General features: G+C 34.1%; 1 protein-coding gene across 1 annotated transcript; it reads right to left on the reverse strand.

The window, feature by feature from the left end:
• Positions 1–1,247: 1,247 nt before the first annotated feature.
• Positions 1,248–6,288, reverse strand: LOC148605038 (uncharacterized). Its single transcript, XM_088549788.1, has 3 exons — positions 6,170–6,288; positions 3,134–3,363; positions 1,248–2,259 (listed from the first exon to the last, which is right to left on the reverse strand). Exons 1-3 carry the CDS (start codon positions 6,180–6,182, stop codon positions 2,056–2,058), a joined length of 447 nt encoding a protein of 148 aa, XP_088405914.1. The 5' UTR covers positions 6,183–6,288; the 3' UTR covers positions 1,248–2,055.
• Between the last annotated feature and the right edge of the window lie 6,200 nt (positions 6,289–12,488).

The raw sequence follows: 12,488 nt of genomic DNA on the forward strand, positions 1-12,488 counted from the left end.
AAAGCCTTCGGCAGAGTAGACCGACATAGTTCCCCTTTGGTATAAACTTTATAAATATAGTGGTGTGAGTAATTTATCTGTTTCATTACTACAATTTGATTAATCCGTTGTTCATCTTTGTGTCAAGTACGATAGTGACCTTTAGAATGCTTTCAAAATAATGTTGGAGTTAAGCCAGGAAAATAATTGTCATCATTGTTGTTTTTGTTCTTCAATATAAATGAATCTGATAACTTAGTGAAATTGAACAGTACAATAATTTATCTATTATTTTTTACAGTTCTATTTGATAGAAGCCCTGGTGCAATTATTATTTATAATTTAGATAAACTCTTCTACATTGTTCTCAATGGAATTCTCAAGTGAATAAAGATATAAACTGAAATCGTAGTCTTCCGAAAAGGATGGCAAAGAGTGGACTATTCTTGGTATTATGATAAAAAAAGAACTCAAAATTGACCATACATCTGCATCTTGGTTCATTGCTGCACCACAACCGAAGATTCCGACCGGCACCAAAACGATTAGATGAGCAGAGAGGAAGGGCATTAACACCAGATAGGGCTAAACATTTTAAAATCCAGCTTTAATGCGAGTAGACAAAAATTTCTAAACTTTTCGATTATAGTTTCTTCATATTTTTGAATAGATGCAGCCTATATGTGTTGCACAAAATATTGGCCATGATTTTATCACCTTTTTACCACGGCTATGGTCTAAAGAGCTTTGAAACACGTCATATTAGAATGTCTATTTTGAGTTACAATTTGGAGGTTTAGGGTTTTCATCATACTAAAAACATTGAAAATTCAAAGTTAATAAAAAGGAACTATAGAAGGTGTAGACCGATTAAGTTCTGTTCAAAATTTTCAACAAAATTGGGTCAGATCTCTAGACCATCCGTCGATCCGCCACTAAAATGATGCTTGATATGATAATGCGTACAAAATTAAGTCTTCACTGCGTCGATGTCCTTATTACAGTTATTGCCCTTGGAAGGCGTTTTGTGTTGGTTTTAGCCATATCTTGAAGATCGATAGAAACTTCATATCATGAAATGGTTCTATATATACTGCATGCCTACCAAAGTTATACAATTACAGCTATTCGTTACGCGTGGGTACTTTTTCTAGATTGACTAATGGACTTCATTTTTCGTAGAGTTCCACTTACCTTTTCTCTCAACAAAATGTTTAAGGCTAATAAATTGATAAATACAGATTGAAGATAATTGCTTTATTATTTAAAGTATTTTTCGATAATAATGACGATCATGGGGTTGAATACAATAAACTTTCCTTCGCGAGCGTTCGGAAACACGGCGTTTCTTGTTTGAATTTTACTCTACGCTCGTAATAGGAGTGAATAACCAAAATATTATCATGAGTGTCGAAGAACGCCTACATTTAACGAGTGTTAAATCCTCAAGCGTTCTTGGCACGAGTGATCATATTTTGGTTATTCACGATCCTATTTATTGTATAGATTTTCTTCATAATTTATTGATATTTTCATCATAAATTTTTAATTCTGTGATTGGCGGATTGAATTCAAAGTTGTCACATTTTGGGCGGGAGAAAGTCCGAGAGTGAAATTACCGAATTTAATTTACAGTGTGAATTATCGAAATTTATTATACTGGAAAAATCGGTAAATCACTGCTATCTATATAATCATTCATTATATCCAATCGTTGACAGCTAGTCTGATTCATAATACAATGTCTTGTCCAGACTTGTCATTTTATCTCGAATTTGTTCCATACTGCATAAAATATGGTTGTCTTGATTGACCATAATTTCTACTTCCAAGATATGCGCAGCCATTTTTTATGGAAGTTGACCAGTATGCTCGTGTTTTTTCCCCGGGAAAACTGTCACATCAACTGATCATCGGCATGACGTCAATGAATTTTTAAGTTATCCTAGAGATGATTAGATAAACATATTTCAGTACTTAAAATTTCGACGGAATCATAAATATTGCTTTAATCAATTGCAATTTCCACAAAATAACTTTATATACGAAATGTTTATATATCTTTAAATCATACATTCACACTTCAAAACTGTTTTTCGTTTTCGTGGGATTCGAATTAAAATAAGTTGATGAACCCTCTTCGCTCTCAGATTGTTCTAGTATAGTATCTGTGCTTGGTCGGAATGGTTGGAATCTGTTACTGTCGGATGATGGTATTTTTATGGATATGGAGCCTGATATTACTGTTGCTTTTGAACCCCGTACATTCGTCATCTGTAACTGCAGTACAAAGATGATTAAGAATTACGTATATTTTGAAGACATCGACTTTATTGGATTACATATGTGTACGTCTTTTATAACGGGTATAGTATAGTAAGGGCCATACGTACCCTCTTTAAGGAGGTAGATCTAGTGTAAGAGACACAGCTATTAAAAATCATTGGAATGTTTGTATTCAGCGTTTTAAATCAATCTCATTTAAGCATCAAAGTAACTTGGACTGATTTCATTCTGTATCGAATGAAAGCTTGATAAAGGCTTTGTGAAATTGAGTATGATACAAACATAGCAATGATTTCAAAAGTTAAGTCCCTTACCTTAGGCCTACCTCCTTAAATGCAAACAAAAACATCTGAAGTACAATAATGCAATATGCATTATTAAAGTTAGACGGAAATCTGAAATGTGCCACGAAAAAATCTGAATAGAAAAACGCCACTTTTCTCCGCAATATTTTGTTCTGATTAACTTAAGGTCTCAACGTAACCCAGTGATTTTGAAAACTGGGGTATTACTCAGTGATTGATAGCATCAATTTCTTTTTGAAAACAAAAAAAACGATAGTTACGTTTATTTCTTTTCATTACAATTTTTGGATTTATTTGACAGTTCTTAATGATAGTAATCGTTTACTGACTCTGAGTAAACACAATTTAATTGTGGATAGAAAACAGTATTGTTTATCTTATATGTGTTTGAAAAATAAAACCCAGTCACAACTACTTCTGTTGGACATTTGATACTCGATTTACAACGTCAAATGAAAGTATTTACTATTTTGTATTTAGGTTACACGCTGGTGCATTTCTTGGGTTTCACTATATCTGTTCTTTTTTCTAACTGAAGAATTGATAATCAAATGTATACATACTGAGGTCTGTGAAACTGGTCTTTCATATGTACACGAGCAGTCATAATAGCTGTCAGCATATCTTGCCCTACAGCAGCAGTAAAAAAATAAACAGACTATGGCTATCGACGTACAGCTACATACGACAGCTACAGCTAGGGATTTCGTATGAACATCTGTGGTCAAATCGGGCATCTGCCCTACTGGAATTTCATCTGATGTGCTGTTCCGTTGAGGTAAAGGAAATGCTACTAAATTAAATAAGAAACTGCAGTTTTAGTATAGAGTATATTTGTAAAATGCTTTATCATTACTCGGATGTGATGTACGGAAACCACATTTATAAGGGAGACATTGAAATAACGTCTCATGGATAGGACCCCTTCGATTATCGGTAAAAAAAATGGATCAATGGTGACCTCAAATAACAAAATAATAACATTAATCACTGCGGTATTGTCATCCAGATAACAGTTTCAAGAAGTAATAATCTAAGTTAGCAATCATTGTTTTCGAATACAGAAATGATTTTTTAACATTTTATAGATTTTTGAACATGCTTTATGTCTAGCATGACTACACGATAAAACCAACATTTAAGGAGGTAGACCTAGGGTAAGGGACGCAACTCTTACAAATCATTGGAATGTTTGTATTCGGCATTTTACATCAATCTCATTTAAGCATCAAAATAACTTGGACTGATTTCATTCTGTTTCAAATGAAAGCTTGATAGGCTTTGGTGAAATTTAATATGATACAAACATATCACTGATTTCAAGAGTTAATTCCCTTACCCTAAGACTATCTCCTTAAAAGAGGTTAAAATGATCATCTTGATTTTTTTCTTTTGTTACGTTAAACTAAGTTTAAAATTATTAAACTCTGAATGTGTTTGCACTCCGTACATGCCATTCTATTTTCCAGCCTGATATTTTCAGGGTCGCATACAAAGTCTGTTTAATTCCCACAATAGATTCCACTTAGGTGGCTTGCAAAAATGTATATGACATTTTTTTCGTTTGCTTGATTGTTCTTAAGTAGCGCTCCAAGTAAGATTAATACAAAATGTGATTCATGGTTGAAAAGCCTTCAAATTTTTATTTTTGATATTGTGTTTAAAATGTTATAGTTGACAGAAATTAGCTTCATTGTGGCTTTTCATATAACCCATGCTCCTAGGAGATAAAAATATATAGAATGTACTGTAGAATTCAAAATTAAGGGAGATAAGTCTGTAAACGATACTAAAATACAATAGAATCTATTGGATTACCAGTATAGATTATCTCCTAAGAGCAGACAGTTTGGAATGAATGATCATACATTTCATCGTATAGACCCTTAAAACAACTTGAAAACAAAAATAAAAATGTGTAGCCTTTTGATGTGTATCCCATATTAAAGAATTTGCACGATTCTTGCCATGACTGCTACTTAAATGGTGGTGCCGCAATCGTGTTCAGATAACAAATGAGATAAAGTTCATGTAAAATCATTACAAAAATTATAACCTCTCGCCAACAGTATTAAAACTAAAGACACAGGTACATCTAAATCCAACAAAAACAAAAACAAAACAAAACAATAATTAAAAAATCGCAAATAAGAAGTATTCATTTAACCAAAAAGATATCGAAATGGAAATATACAAAATGTCCAGCACCAAGAAGTCTATTATTCCATGTGAAATACATGCAATGGAGCCTCGGCATTATAACACTCGGTAAATTATCTATGATATAAAATGGATCAAGACAAGTCTGACTTCTAGACTCGTGAATAACCTCGGGACCTTAATTAAGTGTATCCCATCATATTTTGTTTTAAAATCAAGAGTTAGTACAGCAATGAAAACGGAAAACAAATAAACAAATAAACAAACAAACAAACGAAAATGACCATTAAAATCGAACAAAAATTGGTTGATACTATATAAACAAGATAGCTATTGATTGAGCTGTTTGTTATCCCGAGAAAATCGTTGTCATCAACCAGATTTAATTTGACAAAACAATTAATAAGATATTTTGGTAACAAATGAATTATAATAAAAATAATTAGCATAATTATCTTTCCCAAACAAACAAAAAAAGATTTCTTAGTTTAGCCATATGTGATATATCCTTATCTTACATTGGTGAGATAAAATGCGACATTTGTGGAGTCACAATAAAACTGAGGGTTTATGACGTCCTGTAAATTCAAAGCAATTTAGGCAGCAGTGCGCTCTAATCACATACTAACTTTGAAAGTGAGAAAAAGAATATAAAAAAAACAGCTGGAAAATGTAGGACTAGAATATATCAGACACCCTTGAGTAATATTTGGGCAGAGCCTCGTAAGAGAACTCGAAATCTTAATCTCGGGTGTCCGAGATTTATCTGTCTTGCATTCTCAGTGGTGTCAGATTCTTGAAGTCTTTTTTAATTGATACTAATGATGCAAAGAGTCAAAATAAACTTTCAAAACGATGTTTTTTTATACCATGTTTGACACGCTGCCCGAATCTTATAGAGCCTGACAGTAAAGTCACATTATTATACAAGAATCCAAACAAATTTAAATTAAATAAGAACGAAATAAAATATATGTAGCAAGTCCATATATATAATGTTTGCAAAAAAAATCCAGAAAGAGAATCGGTTTAAACTCAGCAATAAATATGGAAAAAGGGGAACTAAGGAATAAAGTTAGTAAATAGAAATCTAAAATATTCCAAGATAAAAAAAAATAAAGCCCCAAGTGCTCATTAATACAAAAACGAAATGAAGCTCCACTATTTGCATTGTCTAGCACAGGCGTAAATCGATCCATAGAAGGGCGCTGACCTGACGTGTGACCATCTAAAATTGGGTAAAACATATATTTTTTTGCATGCAATTTTGAACTTCCACTAACTATACTCCCTATTCGCTTGACCTATAATTCTAGTTAAGCCCTATACCAGAAATCCTGGACCCGTCTTTGGTCCAGCGTATTATTCATATATTGCTGATAAATAGCTTTAGATTGTAACACTCGAACATTAAAAAAAGAAATATTTAAATGACTAACCTGGACCATCCATGGAGAAAACTATTTAATACACCTTTTTCTGTAAATAAGTACCACCGAACAATGCAACACCAGAACTGTCTATGTATTTACTAGTTTGTGATACCATATTTTTCAATTTGTCCAAAACCAGTGAAAAATAACAACAAACAATTGTTTCCATGGTATCCATTTTCACTTCAAGGATTTCACACGTCATCTCTTACATATATTGCGAACAATATGATACATTCAGGAAAATATATGTTTATGTATCAAAACAAGTGTAGGATTATACAACTTTGATAAAGGAAAGGTGAGAAGAATGGGCATAGGAAATAAACAAGACAGTTGTACATGTCCTTTACACTTACGAGACGGTTAAACAGACCTATCCACGTTATCGTATAAAAAAAAATCAGTAACGGATTCGTGGAGAAGGTGTTCGTGGGGCCGGGTTGGAATGTCGACTATTTGGACATTTTTTTTGTAAATTCCGTGTTCAATTTGGACAAACAATTATAACCGGTACCCCTTTTTCTGGAACCCCTTAATTTTCAAAAATCACAGGATCTGGCGTTAATTGATTGTAAGGTAAAGAATGGTGGGTATTAATGGCCTAAAATCCAGCTGAAAATAAACCCCTATGAACTACAGAGTAAACAAAAGGACTTCTGATATTTTTTTCTGGATTTAAATTTTATTTTGTCGGACAAAAAGAATATATAAAATAATACTTATAAAACACACACACACACACATATTCAATATGACAAGGAATTAGGGACGGTAACCCATGAGACGTCATATCATGGTCATGCACAAAAGCCACAAACGATTCATTTTCCTATAATTTATACATATTTCAAAATTAGTTTTCATATTGAATAAGTTGATGTTTTTGGACCGCATCAGTACGCCTTTTAGTGAAATGCTTTCAGTGATGATAAGTAAAGTAGTATGCGACCTGTAGATGTATAGGTCAACTTCCACAAATGCATATACTCCTTCGCAAGCCTTTTCAGCAAGCTCCACACAGCGAAAGATGTTCGCTTCCACTCTTATTAAACGCGGCAGCCAGGCCTTTCGAAATTCTCGGGAGTTATTCAAATCAAACATCGTTTGGCAATAGGATAACATCGCTTAAAATCATTCACTTTTTCCTGAATCTGCAAGATTCTTGCATTTTCTGAGAGGGCTGGCTGCAGCGTCTAGAGTGAATTTTAAACGTCAGACGCTGTATCGGAGCTTGGCTTTTCAGTTGAGACCTTGTGAAATGACTTAAACGTTTGTCTGGAAATAATCAAAACTTTGAATAATTATTCTACATTTGGAAAAGAAGGGGTGCTAGGCTGAAGTGCTAGCCGGAATTTCTCAGAAAATGAGAGGAGACAAGAAAACATTTACCATTTTTGTCAATTTTACAAATAAAAATAACACATTTTCCAACAAAAAGGAGGGGTGCCAACCCCTGGATCAGTCTTCACAACCAACTTTCCAGTTCACAGGCCCTAAATACATTTTTTCAGAAATTTGTATGTAGTGGCTGTTGGCCTGTAGTAGTTAATTTTACAGGCCCACCTCCATTTTGACAAGCCTTCGGACTACTGCTTAACCGATGAAGACTGCTGGATACGCCTTTGAGCTTGGTTAACATGATACATGTATATTTTGTTAGTCATTGATACCACGAACAAGACCACCGATCAACTTGGCAATTGAAAATCTTTACGACCATCCCCCCACCTTTACACTTTGAAATCTTTAATTTAATTACACCCACGGTCTGTGAAAGACTGTGAATAGCGAGTTCACTGTCACATTAATTTTTACATGATTATCCAATACTTAAGTAGCAGTCTATATCAAAATCAGACAGAAGGTGATTCATACATGTAAAAAAACAAACCAAGTTCACTTACAGACCACAAAACCAGTATTTGTTTTTCATTTGGATGTTGCGCTCTTGAGATCAAATGTATATAGATTGTTCATAAATTGGCACTTTGCAAAATTTGACGTCTTTTTTGTATTGCGACGTATATCGTTCTATAATTGTTACATATAAAAAAAAAGTGTGCTTAATTAATTTTTTACATAAAATAACACACATGACATGTTTTATTATTTAATTATCCGATTCGATATTAATTTTTCGTACTTTTTTGTCAATTGAAATGATCAGATTACATCCTGATATGGTAAATAGTTTGGCATCAACCAATTAAAAATGATTTGAAGGAAATTTTATCCCATGAGTAAAATGTTAGGAATTATGTAAACACATTTCGTGATGCGAAAAAAAGTAAAACACCCTCACTAAAACAGAAAGCCAACAACAAACCTACAAGCAAAAAAGTCAGTAGCACCCCCCCCCCCCCGGAAATCATATTGTAAAAGCGTATGAAGTGAATCTTTCCTATTTGGTTTTATATCTAAAATGTAGATGTATGTTGATATTTCCGAATACATGTACTCGTTTCGGAATTTTATAAGGTCTGTTGCTGATGATAAAACATTGCTAAACATTACGAGAAAACAAAACCTTGGCAAATCTCCCTCTTTGAGAAAATTTGAGAGCGAAATCTCCCGTTTTTATTATACGACGAAAAAAACTTGCGGTCGTATAATGTTATGGCACAGTCGTCGTCCGCGTCGTCGTCGTGGTTTGGGGACACTTCGTTTCCGTGCGATAACTTTAGTTGTGGTTGACGAATTGTTCTGAAATGTTGATATGATTTTACTAACAAAGAAGATTCCTATTTAATTTGGACTTTGTTGCCCGTACCTCTTTAGGAAAAGGGACCAAAAAGGGTAAAAATACGTATTTTATTAAAACCCATGTGGATTGGTTTTTTTTCGATTTTAAATATTCTATTTTTAATGTGTTCTTGATTTAATTCGGCTAAACAAATGTACAGCAGATTTTATGTGTTTTGGACCGTTTCAAGTTATAGGGGGTCAAAGTTGGGCAATGCCTAAAACCATCTTCATAACTTTTTTTGTCCGATTTCGAAACTTTTTATTCCATTGGATTCTTGATTGGTTCCCTCATTAATAATCCTTTCTGCATTTTTCAATCAGATTTCGGATGTCTCTTACGGTTTTCGATGTATAAGGGGTCAAAAAGGCCACACCAGAATAAATCATTTTTTTTGTTTTGTTTTTGGTCCGATTTAATAAAAAAAATATCCAAAAATATATATTTGCAATATTTGTACAGCTTTTTATATCTTATAACTAAAATAATTGTAAAGGGGTAATTAGACGATCATGAAATACGATGTTTTTACAATATTTCACTAGCGAATGGGCAAGCGCGTGTCTACACATTTCAAAATACTTTGATGTAAGCACGCTGATCCCAATTTCACCAGGACATCATCGCATATGAACAGACAGGAGTGCGCGCATGGCTTTCTTTTTTTCTGTTTTTTATTCAACATTTCTTTCATTATCTTATCAGATTCGCTAAAATCGTCTTTTTTAATCATTACGTCCACGGTCGTAATAATTTAATCTAGTGTCGTAACTTCAATACTTTTCATTGTTTTTAAAATTTACGTTAAAGGAGTTTTTACGTCACAAAACAGAACATTACTTTGGAAAGTCAAAAAATGCGTTATGTGACATTTTGAGAAGCAAATTTTTGGTCGTTCCCTCCGCGGGACTCGAACTCGTACCGCTGTGACATCTATGGCAACACCGCCTGCACTAAGTCCAGCGCCCTAGACCAATGTATATATATATATCCCATTTGTTAATCCAAAGAAAAAATTGAAATGATAAAACCATAGAGGAGGATGAATACATTTTAAATTATGAAGAAATCATTTGCCCTTTTGAACAATTCGTTCGAATTTCGCATGGTGTACGCTTGAAGAAATAAAATATACAAATTTTAGATGTTGTGACATGGTCGTCATCGTGAACTCGTGGATCGTTATGGTGTATCCATCTGCACCATGAACACTGATTTATTCAATGGGTCATAGTTTTCCTTTCCTTGTTTGTCTACCCCGGACTTGACCTTTTATGAGCAACTCGGCGGGTGTTTTTAGAAAAGCAAAGGACCTTACCCTACCGGTGCACCTGGTCCATGCTCCCAGTTTTTAGTGGAGTCCGAGTTGCTCATTTGCTTTTGTTACTTTGTACGTATGATTTTAGTTACTTTATGTTCTTTGTTGTGTATGTCTGTTTTTCATGTCTGGTCTCTGTCCCTAGGTTACATTCTTTTGATTACCGCTATAATCTTGGTTCCCTTGATTACTCTTTGGTTAGACACAGACAAAATGCTGCGCTTATATACATGTTCAACCAAGCACCATTATTTTTAGAATATGCTATCTGCAGAATACTTAATGAATGTATTCAATTTCTGATTAGTTTATACATTCATTAAATATTTTAATTTGATGAGAATCCTGCCATTTAAATTTAAATTAAAATATAATGAATGTATATACAATTCAAAATTTCATAGTTATTAGTTCACTCAAAGCTAACGGAAAAAGCTTTTAATAAAGACTGGGTAGCACGCAACGTGTAGAAAACGTCGGGAAAAAGACAACGTGACGCCACAACATACGTGCGTATTTATCTACTATTAGACAATAAAACTCATTATTTTTTAGAATAAACATGATATTCTGAATATTTATACAGTCCTTTAAGCGTGAATATGCTTTGGTAAAAATACTATCCGTTATTATAATTTACAACCGTAAGCAAGAAAGTAGCCAATGGCCAACGTCGAAAAAAAAATAGGATTTGTGACATAATTGAAAAAAACGGACAAAAAGGCTATTAACAAAAAGACTGATTGAACATTTTATACATATTTTCATTGGGGTTAAGTAATAAATTGTCAATATACTTAATTAAAGTCCCGATTGAAAATAATTGTTCGCATAACTTTTAAAAAAATATCTAACATTTTGTCTTCGAATCGGTTTTTCTCCATTTTCAATGTCCTCATCAAAGGGGGAATATTTGTGATATTGTAATACACTTTGATCTTATCATTACGTCATGAAAAATATGACATCGTCTGCAGCACAAACTGCTCATTGCAAAAAAGTTTGTTTTATCAAAATACGTCAAGAAACAACTTAAATATATTGGTGAAATGGGAAGCAAGCATTTCTTAATGTTACCCGTCCACATATGAAAATGGACGTTCTTGTGATCGAATAATGCTTTACCTCTACAATTAACGGCATCTTTCAAAGATTTGTGATTGTAATCCTAAAACAACAACCATTTTCGAACATTTTAATATCCATATTGACTTTGATAACTCCACATTCTAATAACAATATTTCGGTTTTCGTAACCAGCCGCGGTTCAATGATTGATTGATTGATTGTTGGGGTTTAACGCCCGAGCAGCAATATTTCATCTACATTCAGGCGATGAGCATGAAAGGGATGATAAAATGAATATGAAATGATGATGATGATGATGAAATGAAAAGAGAGATGAGACACAAGGATAGTAGGGTCGACAAATTTTAATTGACACTAGAAAAAAAGGAAGGATGGGTGGGGTTGGGCAATTTAGCCTCCTTTGGCGGAGCGCAAAGGTTCCTACTCCTATCGAATACTACGGCAGGGTTCTTTATCGTGCGAGGAACGTGGCATCTTTCCCAACACGGTGCACCACTATGGTTTGCGGTCAGGTTTTCCGTATTATAGCCTGACAACTCCAGCATGTAACACGTCAGGGATACCCCATTCCACCACCTGGGGCACACATCCCAGTTGCTCTGTGGGCAGAGCGCCTAGCCCCAGCTAGGTTTCTGAGCACTATCTAGTCGCCTTTTACGACAAGCTTAGCGCTGCTGCAGGCCTATTCTTTTGACACCCGGACCTGCACGGGGCGCCGCGGTTCAATCGAATGTGACACCAACAAGGTACGCAACGTCTGCATAATTTCATTTGATATCCACGCATAAAATGCATTAAATACATAAAATAGGTGTCTATATATTTATTGTCTTGCAAGACAAAAATCGACCTAGATAAGTTCGTAATAATACACGCATGTGCTGTAAGGGTCGCTTCTAAAATAATAAATCTGATTGCAAAGCGAAACTGGTTATTCAACGGCAAGGAGGACCGACGGAGTCAAGCCGTATAAGACAAAAAGTTCAAAGATAATTTACGTATTGTGATATAAAGTGGCTCAAACATGGTCATTAATCTAATCAAGAAATAGATGAATTCAAAAGAAAATAAAACACGTGCTTACTTGTGTAGCCGTTATTGTTATTTTTTTACCAACTGAAGGTTAAAGTATTTTTAACCCACGTGTATGTCCTTTCGGCAATCTTCGGAAG

Source organism: Perna viridis, chromosome 10 (genome assembly GCF_037379345.1).
Source record: "Perna viridis isolate PV_CMFRI_1.1 ecotype Kerala chromosome 10, ASM3737934v1, whole genome shotgun sequence".
NCBI classification, from domain to species: domain Eukaryota; kingdom Metazoa; phylum Mollusca; class Bivalvia; order Mytilida; family Mytilidae; genus Perna; species Perna viridis.